At 45.6% G+C, this 14622-nt stretch overlaps 4 protein-coding genes across 4 annotated transcripts; 1 reads left to right on the forward strand and 3 right to left on the reverse strand.

Annotated features, from left to right (window-relative positions):
- Positions 1-1380: 1380 nt before the first annotated feature.
- On the reverse strand, positions 1381-3435 carry PHALS_12058 (dna polymerase epsilon; the record flags this gene model as incomplete). The annotated part of the gene is made up of 7 exons (XM_024727529.1): positions 1381-1635; positions 1706-1942; positions 2012-2443; positions 2511-2723; positions 2782-3089; positions 3156-3220; positions 3344-3435. 7 exons carry the CDS (start codon positions 3433-3435, stop codon positions 1381-1383), a joined length of 1602 nt encoding a protein of 533 aa, XP_024578097.1.
- A 102-nt stretch (positions 3436-3537) lies between these two features.
- PHALS_12059 (dna polymerase epsilon subunit) lies at positions 3538-5669 on the reverse strand (the record flags this gene model as incomplete). The annotated part of the gene is made up of 10 exons (XM_024727530.1): positions 3538-3682; positions 3749-3799; positions 3864-3973; positions 4037-4092; positions 4159-4294; positions 4353-4747; positions 4807-4988; positions 5063-5222; positions 5274-5451; positions 5508-5669. 10 exons carry the CDS (start codon positions 5667-5669, stop codon positions 3538-3540), a joined length of 1575 nt encoding a protein of 524 aa, XP_024578098.1.
- A 350-nt stretch (positions 5670-6019) lies between these two features.
- PHALS_12060 (hypothetical protein L916_06248) lies at positions 6020-7741 on the reverse strand (the record flags this gene model as incomplete). Its single annotated transcript, XM_024727531.1, has 1 exon — positions 6020-7741. One exon carries the CDS (start codon positions 7739-7741, stop codon positions 6020-6022), a length of 1722 nt encoding a protein of 573 aa, XP_024578099.1.
- Position 7742: 1 nt separating this feature from the next.
- On the forward strand, positions 7743-9684 carry PHALS_14560 (RxLR-like protein). Its single transcript, XM_036407491.1, has one exon. The coding sequence runs from the start codon at positions 8057-8059 to the stop codon at positions 8273-8275; it is 219 nt and encodes a 72-aa protein (XP_036263188.1). The 5' UTR covers positions 7743-8056; the 3' UTR covers positions 8276-9684.
- The last annotated feature ends 4938 nt before the right edge of the window (positions 9685-14622 follow it).

Here is a 14622-nt window from a genome sequence, read left to right on the forward strand (position 1 = left end):
CCATTTAAAATTAGGCGGCTTTGCCGCAGATAAAAATTAATAAAGTCGGTTTTGGATTTAAACGGAAGAGTTAATTAGCCTTGGGTTAAGGCTATAATTACTGTTGGAGCAAGCGGATTGCGAACCGCTAAGCTCTTACTTGTTCTGAGTATGGAACGAGAGGTCGGTGACCTAACTTTCGCTTCCTCAAAGCGCAAAGCTACGGCAGCCCCGCTGAAAATATATTACGGGGTAGTAAATCAGCATGATTGTTTATGAGCTCGATTTTTCCATGAGCCCTGAGCGGATTCAGAATGAGAGTCCGGAAGAGGCCTGAGCATTCAGGGATTGTGTCTGGTGGAAGTGAAGGATGTTGTCCGCAACCAGCACGACCAATGTGAAAATGGAGCTGCTCCCGTTGGCCCAACAGCTTGAAGCGATGCGGCCAGTGAAGCGTACCCTCCAGTCGATGATACTCCCTCCAGCTGGAGAAATCGATTGCATCGATAATCAAAGGACCATGGCGACTGGGTCCAAGTATCGCGTGGCATGGATCGACGACTCGACCCGATATGGCTACCGCAAAACTGGTTGATCAAAGACAGAAATGTGAATCTTGTCGAGACGCCTGTAGCGTACCTCCTTCGGTACTCAAACCGGAAGCTGCTGTACCAAGCGCTCACCGGCAGGAGCGCTATAGCCTTTAGCGCGGTCGCCGACAGGAAGACAATGCGTGCATGACTCATGCGGTCCAGATGGCGCTCGAACTCCTTGACCATTAGCATGAGAGTGCACGACTCCCAAATATACAGGCTTATTTACAGCCCTTGGATCAGCTTTTACTTAAACCACCGCATCGACAATAAAAGAAACATTACCGCAACATCCAAGCCTTTATATAGTCATTAACCAGTAGTCAATCAGTCTATTGTCGAGTCTTTCAACTGACCGTCACGGAGTCCTATCATCATCATACGTACCTATACATCGGAATTAATACATGTCAAAAATAATTCAGACAATGCAGTGTGAACGTCCTCGCATTTTTTTTATTGCGACGGCGGTAATTTGCGGACTATGCATTGAGTGGACGGCAATTGCAGTGATGCATGTCACGAGGGCTGGTGACTCGATTCACTTTCAGTAGCACGCCTCTCGGAAGTTTTGATGGAAGTGTGTGCTGTTTGCTCAGGATGCTTTCCGATAATTTCAGTACAACGAGGTTGCACATGACATTGGGAGGTAGGTTGTTGTGGCCTCCTTTCGTTGAACGAACGCTTTTTGATTAGCCATTTTATGTCTTATTGGAAGAATGCAGTCCAATCGTGCTGTATACATTCATTCTGAGTGCAACGCTCCAAGACAAAAAGTCCGCATATTTTGGTGCTTTGATAGTTTGAGCTACTCCACGCGACTGAATTCGGTAGTATTTGTGCTCGGGCGATAAAGCACGAACGAGTGGTCAGTGTGGAAGCGTCCCGGATGAAAGACACCTACAGACGAATAGCCAAGCTGGAATTGCTCCGTCGAATCACCCAAGATCAAAATGTCTGGTACCGGGAAAAGTTGAAGTGAGGAGTCAAAGTCCCATAGTATTGGATTCACCATCAGCTGCATGGGGCACAAATGTGCTTGGTCGATGAGAGTCTTAGCCAACTGAAATCATGAATATACATCATATTTAAATAAGTCGCAATCATTTCGAAAACATTGACTGTCGCCGTACATGTTTGGAAATGTCTATCTCAGAGACGGAGCAGACAGATTCAACATCTTCACTCGGCACCGCTTTTTCATGTTCACTTGGTCTATGGGGCAGGATAGCATGCCGCTGCATTTTTTGTTGAAGATTGTCGCGGAAAATGACAATATCTTGAGTGTAGTAGCGGATCCGGCACGGATTGGTACTACAAGTGATATTTGGTACTTTGCGAATGAGCTCGCGTGTACATAAATCAGGAAGCTGCTTAAGCAATATGAAGATGTAATACTGTCACAATCATGCGCCATCAATGAGCAATTTTTTATTTACCGGGTGACGCGGAAACGCACGTGAAGATCCTGGATCGTTTGGCCCAGGGACCAGAATAAAACGCGAATTTTCGGCAATGCCAGAATATTTTAGAATGAGGTTGCCGAACTCTTCTAAATACTCACGTAAATCCAGCAGCGAGTTGGATCCCACCCCTCGACCGATTGACGTAGACATAAAATCACCCATTAGAATGAAGAGCGTTGGCTGAATAGTATTTAATCCTTGAAAGAGCACGTCCAGCTTGCTCATGACTTGTGGATCATCCAAATGTACACTGGACAGTACGATAAAAGTAGCATGGTGGTCATTGGCTTCCAAATGTCGAATCTGCTCCAATTGTTCAGCTGACACTTCTACAGCAAGGGGATCAAGACCACCTAAGACTTCCAAAGACGCTTGCTTGGTCTCTGGAGGTGGAAATCCCATTGACTAAACATCAATTGATTTTTTTTAGCTTAGTCGTAAAACTGCAGTGAATCGTCAGCTTCACATTTACCTGAACGTGCAGCACATCGTCCACAACTTCACCTTCAACTAATACCACGCAATTGATGGTAAAAAGACCATCCGTATAAGTTGCATCCGAGAGGTCAATGACAATTCGCGACGTGAAATCCTCCAAGTAATAGCGCTTGCGTTCATCCTGACCCAACATGCCTATCACACGTCGTACTCCACTAGTACCTAATAAGGATTCAATTCGCGATAGCTACAGTCACAATTTTTACAAGTCAATATAAGTTCCACTCCAGTTTTTTAGCGCACACCTCTATGTACTCGGCCGTATTCGCCACCGCGGCTGATGGGGGCGCAAATAATCGATTTCGCTTGACACGGAGATCTATTGACATAAATCGGTTTCTGAGGAGTTGAATTCTCGACTCTGGGCCAGCATGGAGTTCAAAATGAGTGTTTCCTTTCAGCTCGTATAAGTTGTTGTGGTAGTTATAGTGCAGCTTTGGCGTGTCAAAGGCGCCAAACACTTGAATTCTTTCATAATCATTTTCAGCAGACACAGCCAAAAGCGTGTCTAATGCACTCTCCAAAGCCTCAAGCGTCACTACTGACGACGTCACTAAGTACACAACTCGCATCAGTTTAACGTGTATGATCAATTTACATACACGATACACATACGCACATTTGCTACGATCAATATTGTTCTTAATGGCGTAAATGATGTCGTCCAGCTCTAGCGACGAATCACTAAAGTAAAAGTGTCAAATCAAAGAGATCAATTTGAGCTGCTGCCAACAGTTCGCTTCACTTTTGTAGCTTTGTAAAGAAAAGAGATCAAAGAAAGCGAGATTGATCAAGTTGCATACGCACTTGTTGAGTTCCTCAGTAATTCGCTTGAGCGCGTTGGCGTGAACCGATAGCCCTTGTAATTTGCACGCACGCAAAACTCGCTTGGTAGCCATAATTCGTGAAATAATACAGCAAATAAACCAATAGAATGGAACAACTAAACAAAGGAACCAAGTGTTTTTTCAGAATTCTATGTTCGAACATATTGTTGTTAATTAGTAGGTCTGGTTGCCGCCCTGGCCGAGTCCCAGAACGTAGCTCATGCCCTGTGCATCACGCACGCCAGAAGTATCTCCCATTGCCTCGAATACTCGTGAGCATGTTTTCCAGCATTGAGCGCTTTGCGGTCTTGCGCTCAAACTACATCCGAAACATGTAAAATTGGCAATCTGATCTCAAGTATACTTTGAAAGTGTTAAACCGTACCGTTCATTTAAAAGAAGCTTTGCGAGCCGCAGATCATCGCATTTGCTCGCACTAAACAGCAATTTGCAAAAGTGAAAATTAAACACGTCCTTCCAGGTATAAATGGAAGGCGTACCACTCGATCAGAAGTTGGTCAACCACGTCTTGGTCCACTTCAGTTCCACCAAGACATCTGAGCTTTCCACGAACAGGCAACAGCATTTGAGTTGCATCTTGATATCGAGCCTGTGTTTACAACAGTAACAGATGCTATCAAGCTTACTGATCAACCACACAATGATGCCGAACCTCTGAATATGCTTGGAAGCCATGACACACGCTTTCGTAAACTCTTCTCAGATTTTCTGAAAACGTCGCCACGAGTACATTAGTGAGCCTTATATGCGATACATTCAAAAAATGAACTTTACTTGAACCAGAAGGATAGCTGAACTGGACCGATGGCAGACCAAGCTGGATATTGAGACGATCAGTGTCAACAGCAGGCTCAGCTCTTAGTGGCTCTATCAGCGGCGTAACGCCAGATGGTATGCAAGCTAAAACACTCTGTTAAAGGCGAAAATTATCGTGAGATATAAAATACTGATAACAGTAACAAGCTTACATATTGAAGCACCCTTGCCAGAGGGTGGAAATGTGCACTGACGTCCTTGTTCACATCAGTATTCGATGCTATTGCAGTCCAATATCGAAATAGTTGTGCACCTAACTCTGTGGTATCCTGACCAGCAAATCGAAGTCTCCAGTAAAGTTGAGTAGCATCGCATAGAGTGGGCACAGCATGAGGAGCACCGTCGGGGTGACACGGAAGAATATTAATCTCTAGCATCTTGTTAACACGGGCATAGTGGCCCAAATCCAGCATAAATAATGCCCACTGGAAATAGAGATGGGGCTCTAATGGTCCACCGTTGTCAAATGCTGCCTTGGATTGATTTGCGTAACTTGCTCCATGATTGGCATTACCTCGAGCCTCGATAATGTGCAGCATCGTATGCACTATAAGCAAATCATTATCTCTCATGACGCCACGATATCATAAATGAGAAACTACTCACACGCCCAACGATCATTTCCATTCATGGACAGCGTCTTTTCTGCCAAATTTTCTGCTGCATCTAGCCGTCCTGCAGCCTGCAGTCCGTACGCTTGCATACCCAGCAATAGACTATAACCAGAGTCGCTTGGTGACCAAGATGGCAGTCGACGTGTCACAGTCGCAAGCATGTTTTTTTCGTCACTACAACACACAAGCAACATGTCCGAAGTCAATGTCCGACACTCAGCTTCATGATTATTATGTCTCAATCACACTTCAGAAAGCGATAAATATCAAAACAACAGCGCAGCGCAAGTAAATCTGTGTGGTCATGCAGCAAAATAGTTTCGTACACCGCTGCAGCTTCGTAATGACGACCGTGCACCATTGCGTCCAACGCCAACACGTGCATTGTTTCGTTCGTCGTCGTCTTTTCTGCATACAAATCTTAGCACTCATTCATTATTTAAAGCTGTTTGTTGTGACCTTGTTTGGCGAGCTGAGTCGCAGCTTGAAGTCTAGCTGTTGCTTCGAGCGCGTCCTGGTGCATGAGTGGGAAAAGGAACTGACTGGCGCCCACCAATACATGGCCCATGAGGAATGCCGCATCATTTTCTAGGACATTTTGCAACATGAACTTCGGGTGCGAGTTCATACTTACATACTGTTTGTTGATTAGAAACGTAGACATGCTGATACGACAAATACAAAATCACGTACGTCCAACAGCGCCAACTTATATGCCTGTTGCTTGCTCATATTTCGTACCAATGCGGTATTGCGGGATCCCTCAAATTCACCGATGCCGAATATCGAGCCCAGCAGCGACATTGAGCGCGTCAACCGCACACTCAGCAGCGATGCACCTCTCTGTTGGAGCATGGTTTTAGCGGTGATTGGTTGCGTTTATTTAGCTCCAAGCGTGCCAAGTTTTTGGTACCAATCTAATAGACAATACAGTACTGGCGGTGTCATCTTCTCATTGAGCGCACTCGCGGCTGTCAAGGCAATTCCTATAATTATTACACGAACGCCTTCAGCCCTTGACAATATGGATAGAGCGGGTTTGCTATGAAGTAAGAAGAGCAGGCAACTTTATTTACATGTATTAGCGACCTCAATTTATGACCTTAATTACGTTACAAACACTTCAACTTTGTACAATTATGAGCGCTTTATTCGGCGCATTCAATAGACTATGATGTCTTTCCAAAAAAGACAAGGGGCCTTTGTTACATCATGTGCATATTGGACCAAGAATGTATGCTCGCATGACCAGTGTGAACTTGATTAGCAGGCGCCACATGTGCGTTAGTGCCAGCATTTGCCTCAGTAGACATATTCTCTAATAAATCGTCCCATGATGCTGCCTGATTGGTGCCATTATTGTTGTGATAAGATTCATGGGCTCGTGGATAAGCCGTCGGCGTAAATTCAGTCCTCTGATCATGGACAGCACCCTCATGGGCAACAAGGCTTGGAATTAATTGTTCGTGTTGGTGTTGGTGTTGCAAAACATTAGCATAACCCATATCGGATTTTTCCAACTTAGCATCAGAGTAGGGTAGAAAAGCCGATGGACGCAAAAAAGACTCAGACGAATATTGCTGCTGTTGCTGACTAAATTCAAATGTGGTCGTTGAAGATGCTGGTGATGGAGAGTAGCGGCCATACTGGGAATACTGCGAGTGATCCAGGCGACCAGACTGTAGACCATAGCGGCTCAAGTCAACGGTTGTCTCTGGGGTCCGCATTTTTTTTAAAGGACGCAGTGGCTGTTGTTCTGGTTGATGGACAAGTGCAGGAATAGACGGTACAGTCGGCCCGAGAACAGAGGATGACTGCAAAGGCAAATTGGAGCTCCATGTTGCTGATGTGATGCCACTTTCTGTCAACGTTGCACTTAAGATCGGTGGTATGGGCGTTATACTAGTCATGTTGGCCGGTGACGGATGGTGATGCCATGACAAGAGTTCGTCAAAATGTCCGTTGCGAAGCAGCTGCATCGCGCGTTTGCGTTTCTTAGCGTCGGAAACGTCCAGTCCCACCACAGGCTGGCCAATTAGGACGGCGAATCGTAAGAAATTGTTCACCCAAAATTGCTGAACTGCAAGTCGCAAATGTTGTGTCTCGACCAAAGCGCCCTCGTCTGTGTTGTTTTCACGTCGAAACTGGTCAACTAGTTCCTGTCGAAAAATGTGTTCCAGTCGAGAAAGCTCGCACTGTCTTCGTGCATGATCTACCTGGTCAAATCGGACTGCTCTTTCGCCTTTACTAGGTTTTTTCACCCTACAAGTTCGCTTTCCCAATGCATTCTTTTGAAACTTCTTTGATAGTCTCATTGTCGAACAATTTAGCATTTTAGCGAGCACTAATCGAATGGGTGTCCCATGTGCAAGGGGTAAAGCTTGTCTATCAAATTCACAAAGAATGCCGTCAATAAATTCCTCTTCAGGACGGGTCCACTTGCCACTGCGTAACTCAGGGCTCCCCATCATGTTGACATTGGGCGAAATGGCAACTTGATCGACACGTGCCGCGCAAGCTGGACAAGCATCAAGCGGCCATACGTGAATGCAGCGCGTATGAAACGTGTGATTGCAGTTCGGAGCTATGATAACAGGGTCTGGATACTGACAGACATCACACATCCGATCCAGTGGTGTGGTCTGAATTCGGTAGTCCGAGTCTTGCTGATATACAGCAGCAGGCTTGTGCTCCAGAAGAGACTCAGCATACGGGAATTGCGAGATGGCGACAGGCGTGCGGCTTGTCTGATAAAATGTCTGCTGCGGCATGTACTGCTGTGGCAACGGCGATGGATGGTAATGAATAGGAGCATCGAGCGTCGGGCGCATGCTTGGAACCGAGAGACGATTGCTCGAGGCGCCATCTCCAGGAGGCTGGTTGTACTCATTGTTGTAGTTATAGTCGTATTCGGGTTGCTGGTGCATCCTTAAATTCTTGAAGAGTGACTCAAAGTTTGGTACTTGCGTCTCACAAATCATACAGGTAAACACCACGCGAAGAGACAGAGGCAGTCAACAAGCTGCAATAGCAGTTGGTGGTCTGTTGGTAACAAACTTAACTCACGCCGCGTGTTGCGTGACACGGAGCCTATGAAGTAGTACTGAAAATATTCCAGAGTGAGGCCCCAAATGGACACGTTTTCGATTAAGGGGGAGCCTGGCCAAATTCGGCAGTCGCAGTGTCAGGCACTACAGTAGGAAATACACTCACCACAGGACCAGGATTATTGCTTCGTTTTTATGTTGTCTTGCGCTTCCTTTGCCCTTCTGGCGTTCGTGCTCGGCAGTGGAGTCTCCTGTGTTGGGGGGTTAAGGAGAAGCCGCACAATCGTTTCCGCAAGCCGGGGACGATTTGCTAATGCCGTGCGATCGTTTAACGGCAACTATTGTATACACCGTATGCTTGACGGCGCTTGCCTAAAGTGCGCACACTTTCAACCGATACTACGCGCTACCTGATATTGTCACCGCGCAAAATTGCAAGAAGCGGGTTCTACTTATCAACGGCTGTTGGGTGAGGCAGGGTTGCAGACTTTGCAGCTGAGGTGATCGTGGGCGAAGACGATCAAAGTCGGTAGCTATCACGCTGGTCGAGCCGGAACTGTCCGCACCTGCAACTCGGTACTTGCTACTGCTGCTGGGCTGCTTCGGAGAGTAGAGCCCTGCTGCTGCTACCACCAGCTGGGAATTCTAGCAGACGGTCGGACGACCGATCCTCGATTAAGTGGGACGAAAAGGACTGACAGCACCTTGGGAGAAAGTGAAGGATAGGCTTCGTCTTGCTCGAAGGTCTACTGGCAAGCACCATCTGACATTATTGACGAGCTTTATTGGCGTCAAGCAAGGGCTGCATATATATATTGATACTAAAAGATTGATATGAATAGAATGAAACGCAATTTTATTACGTACTTTTCAGGACGGAGAATGATGCAAGTTACAGTTCAATCTAGAAACACCCTACCTCACAGCTCCCACCATCGTTACGTGATCGACTCCTGAGTCAACGGCTGACGAAATGACTAATGGGTTCAGCGCCAGTCTTGTTTACACACAAAAATACGTATCAGCAGCGCAAAATCGTTGTCGCGTTCTCGCATTACCAATTTTGCGTCTGAGGCTGAGGTATCTGGCGGCGAGGAAGTATCTCATCAACAACATACTCATGATGACAATGGCACTGCCAGTAGCTTCTTGGAATTTCGTTTGTGTCCACTTAGCCGGATGGTTGACGAACCGGCTTTGTCTGATTCTTTGTTTATGTCATATGACTCGCCGCACAGCACCAGGCCATCAATGTATGTACTGCATCAGGATTTGGACAATGGCTCTGACCTTGACTAATATCATTGTTGCGAAATCTCACAACTAATTTAAAACGATCTTCGTTTATCTCGACGTCTGCTATTGAATCAATCTTAACTTTTCGTCGTGCATATGTCAAAATAAAAATATAGCACACAGGCGTAGAGGATGTGGTGGATGTACAACAAAAAGACCGAGGCTGACGAACATAACTAAGTATAAATAGGCTTACAGCATATGTACGACACCTAAAGATGTCGCAATCAATCATCTGGTAGGCATAGCATACAATATGGATATCATCACATATGGAGAGATTGTAAGAAGCTATTTTTCACTTAGGTCAAATATTAATAATATACTCGTCACAGCAGCCAGCAGTCGCGGAGCAAGGCACGCAATATTGCGCACACACTTAGTACCACGTGGCGATTTTGTTAAACATGCATTGCGTCATATTCCCACAATAATGAGTCTTATTTACATTGCTAACTATATCAGATGCTATGTACACGATATCTCATCTTTCCAGATGTGGTTTGCTTACGTAAAAGCGAGAAAGCGACAACATCTAGCTAGCAATTCAAATTTAGTATTTTTATGTTGAGCAGTAGTTTTGTGTCATGTCACTACTCCTTACCCCAACTAACAGTTTCAGTATCCTCGTGAAACCACTAATAATGAAAATAATAGCATTTTCTCTAGCCGCCTTTCAAACGAAGGATGTATCTCAGGCAAATGAGATCTTTAGTTCCGCGTTGTGGTGCATATAATGCTTTTCTGCAATCGAGCAAAACTCAGAAACACCACAGTACTGGTACGATCAGGATGATGAGATCTCGTTACAGAGAGGCTTTTAGGACACGAGGGCTGAAAGCCTCGCGTCATATAGTGCACAAAGAATTCATAATGAGCTTTGTAAACTCATTTGTTTCGAAATAGTTATATTCTAAATATGCGTCACTCTTGAAATAGAATTAATAAAAGGTTACATGATCAGCTTTTGTTCTCTATCCTATCCTATCCTATCCTATGCATTACTTAACGCGGATTCAACAGTCATCAATTCCTGCACGGCAACCCCGTCGCACTTGGTAATAGTTATCGTGAATCCGACTGCCCAGTGTATCCTCTATCAGAACGGAACACGAGTTACTCTAGCATTTGCCTCCAAAATTGCGAGATCTTATGTCTTTTTTGTCCTAATGGGATATATCAATAGGCAGCACAATGGTAAGAACGGTAATTACTTGCCTGATGGCGTTCACCTGTTAGAAAAATTCGCTGGTTAAACAACTCAAGAAACCCTCAGTAGGGCGCCGTTGGAAGCACAACCGGCTCCCAACGTGAGACTACTTATTCCAAACATCCACTCAGGAGGGCAAAAATTTCTCTCTGGGCAAGATAACTTAATATGGCCATGAATATGTTCATGCATCTGACGCAGCAACATTGTGGTGTTTAAGCAGTCCCGTGCTAGGAAGATGCACGAGAGAGAATAAGTACATTTGTATGTGGGGCATTCCCGACATGATAAGTGTCGGAACGACTGATTTCGCGAGTGTAAGTACCGCCTAACGAGACGTCACGGGTGTACTCAAATATTATGTTCAGTAGTTGACGGAGGCAAGTATAAACGGACAATATCCAAGGGTGAGAGCTCTTATCACCGCGATTGTGGTAGACTCCATCTTGAAGGCGTCAGCATTTACCATATTCATGGAGGATCCTCGCAACCACCTATACCCTTTAAGTCCGCCTAACCTCTTTCTAGGATACGTATTGTATTGCATCAAATGCAGAGTGTGACTTCCTCACCGCGAACGACAGGTGATTAATGAAATGTGAATGCTTAAACAAGCGCACTACGGGCAATTGAGCTCAGAAATGCTTAGGAGAACGAGATAAGTCTCTAAGCAGACAATGAGCGTGCTGGTATCCGCGGGTGTCACATCTTTTGTAAATTTAAAGAACTGTGCTCTGCGTACCCGTTGTGTCACCTATTTTCTTAGCTTACTAAGCTCAGGACGGTGAATTGAAAAAGTAAAGACTATGTCATACTTCGTGGTGAATGAGGTCGATGACCTAAGAAGACAAGTCGCGATTGAGCTCAGAGCCCAGAATGAATTGTTGTCAACATCACTGTCTTGAAGTTTGTAAATACGTAGAGAGTATTGATATATTCATGAGCGTCCTTTGGTTAGATTAACGTACGACAGACGGGTATAATAGAGCATCTGTGGAGACGTTTGAGATCCCAATCACGGGTATAATGTTCGATAGCCTAGACGAAGATTCTGTTTACCTTCCAGTAAATTTCGAGTGTTTGATAGAGTGGAACGTTGTCTGGGAATCCTGCACCTAAATATGATACAATCTCATCCTTGATATGGTGTGACCTAAATTCTATGAGCCATGTATCGTCTGGAAGTCGAAAGGTTAGGTGTTACAAACTTCTCTCCTAGCGAAGTTTTAATGAGTCAAAGACGCTCTCTGGTATATATCACGATAGCATTTGGCGCTGGAATAATTGTGTGATAGCTTTGACGCTGGAAATTAATGTTCTAACTGTCCAGCAAAGATGAATCTAAGTATGCTTGGAAGGCAGAAGCGACAGTGAACCGTAGTCTAAAGTTATGACAGTAGATAGGGGTATACCATTGCCGCATCCATAGTGAAATACGCCGAGATAGGATGTATGACGGTATGTCGCAGCTAACTCTTGCGAGACAGTAACTATGGGCTGTGTGATGGTGTCCTGAGTGGCGACTGTATATCGCGGTCTCCTGTGTCAGCAATGGTGGAGTTCGCTTTTTACGCAAGAAAAATAAGCCGTGTGTTGAAGGTTTTAAGCATAACTTATCGTTGTAACCAAACCAACGGGTACAGTTGAGGCAGCACAACAGTGTAAAACTTTCATTGTGTGAAACAGTAATGCCTGTTGGCTAGCGGCGGGAGATATCATTCACACATGAAAGAACTTACCGAGTAAGCTAACTTCTTCGAACATTTAGATCCTACATGCTAAAGGTTCCCTCCCGCGGCAAAATCTCCCATTTATCTTGGAGAACTATTATGATGAGATGCATGCAAACAGCTGCAAGGCGGTGAGTTAACAGAACAAATACGATTGAGCAGATGATGAAGATGAGCTCGACATGCATAAGCCCACTCTCGAGGACACGCAGTGCACAGCCATCCTCAATACGAGTAATAGGACAACTATCTTCATGATCCTATCAAAAAAATATGTTTGCACGAAAAGAATCACGACCAGCTCGCGAAATACATATTCGTTGTGTTGGACCCGGGTCGAGGGTGTACATCGTGAGATTGATCTATTTTTGATATTCAAAGACGGCGTCACACGGAAATGGCCCTCGTCACAAGAACGATGTCTTTTTATCAATGCAATGCATTTTCGTGCAAATCATGAATTAGCTCATGCATTGGTTTTTGTGGAGTAGGTAAACATCTCCGTCAGTGCGATTTCAGAGCGACTAATGGATACATACTTTTTGCAACCACCATACCCGTCTAAACACCAATTTTTCCAAAGATCATTGAATTGCAAACTGTATGATCGGGAGCAGCTACTTAAAAATGTTGATCTTGATGATGGCTACGAGTATCTGCTCATGAGAGACAATGATGCTCCATTAACAACATCTATATGAGTGAGATGCTCTGAAAGTGGCTGGTTATGCAACAAAGACTCGGTGACATTCAACCCTCTAGTGACGCAGCTGACAAGACTGTATCTGACTTATTCACAAACCTATTTTGACGATATAGAATATATAATTTGTCAAATATCATGGGGAATCAAATGTGGACAAACACATTCAACACTTGCGAGTAGTGCCCGAGTGTAGCAGAAAACCAAACGTTTCGCCGGTATAGACAAGTTTTTATCGGCAGTGACGATTTGTCTGGGATTCTTTATTCAAAAGTCAGTCATGCGGGTAGATATCCCAAAAGTTGTGGATTGACCCGCTCCACCTTACCAAGAGACTTTTAAGAGGTGGATAAGCATGACAGCGAAGCCACAAAAAAGTGGATGTGCGCGTTGAGCGCCATCTTAGATCTGAGTTTGCCAAACTCAAGACGCAACACCGAACACCGACTTCCTGCGTATTGTCACCCGCAACGTATGGAACAATCCATAGCGCTCCCGCGAGCTCTGTGGTTTCTCACACGGGCGAGTCTACGACCACAGCAGCTCAGGGTCATAGCTTGAGCTCAGCTTAGGGCCATAACTTTAGCTCAGCTCACGTCCCTCAGACTTCCTGGGCTTCTGCCGAGAAGCGCGGTGCGCACGACGACGCGAAGCGTCATGATTCTTCCGATCATATGCGTCCACGACTTCTGGGTAGTGGTACCTCAAACTCCCACGAGCTCTCGGAGTTTGGGTATCCCCGCCACTTCACAAGATATTGGTTCGACCCTGTCGACGACGTCGACCCACCAGGCTTTCCAAGTGAAGGGACGGCAAAAGACGAATATCAGTTGGTCGATCGCGGCCCGGTGACTCGCGATGCCCCTCGAGCGTTTGAGGGCAATGTCCGTCGTCAGCGGCATTCTGCCGAGCATCTTGATAAGGTCGCCTACCTCTGTGCGGAAAACCTCAATAGTATAGAGCACTTTGTGCACCGACTGCCTTACGCTGAAAATTATCGTGCTCTGTCGGAAAGGCTCCTGTCCGTCGAGCAGACGAATATGTTAATTGACGGTTAAGCACCTTGCGCCGTTGGAACCGAAAATCTTTTCATTCTGTGCTCAAAACTGGTTGCATATCCAACTTCTGGTTGGTCGAGCGCCTATGAACGCCACCCCGGCGCCAACGCTTCCGTGTTCACATGCTCCGGATCCCGGTACGGCCAAAGCAAACCCACATAAAACACCGCAGGCGTGCGCATCCTTCTCGGAAGGCTCGATGTATACGCTAGTCCTCGCTTCGCCACAATCTCAAAAGGTCCAATAAACCGTAGACGGAGGTTCGTCTTAACGACAGCAGAAACGGCAAGTGTAGGAATTTATTAGCATTTCATAAAAACCAGGTCTCCAACCTCAATGCTTTCAACAATTCTTCTTCTTCCATCTGCATATTCCTTATGCATGTCTTATCCTACAGCCATCGCATCGCAAACGTGTCGTAAGACGCTCAGTCTGGAAGACAAGAAGTTCCGACTTCTTTACGCACAGTGAGGGGGTCGACATCAGCTAGCCGTTCGACTGTTCTCCCACATCAATCCCTGAGCCATGGGATGGCGGTGATAGCGGGACGCGAGGATTAATAAGCCCGTTCACGTAGAACAGCGTATAACCGGTAAATAAATGCACTTCATTGCTCAGAGTAAGCTCTACGAGTTGCAACATAGCGCCCCAGCGCTTCGTTGCTTTGCACAGACGCTTCAAAGAACGTCTCCAACGACGCGATTCCCGCGCTCAGTTTGACCATCGGTTTGCGGATGGTCCGCTGTTGACATAGTCAACTTGGT

Source organism: Plasmopara halstedii (genome assembly GCF_900000015.1).
Source record: "Plasmopara halstedii genome assembly, contig: Scaffold_614, whole genome shotgun sequence".
NCBI classification, from domain to species: Eukaryota; Oomycota; class Peronosporomycetes; order Peronosporales; family Peronosporaceae; genus Plasmopara; species Plasmopara halstedii.

Bases quoted from the DNA above. Each gene is read 5' to 3' on its own strand.
- PHALS_14560 (XM_036407491.1), top strand. From the start codon at position 8,057: ATGTTGTCTTGCGCTTCCTTTGCCCTTCTGGCGTTCGTGCTCGGCAGT.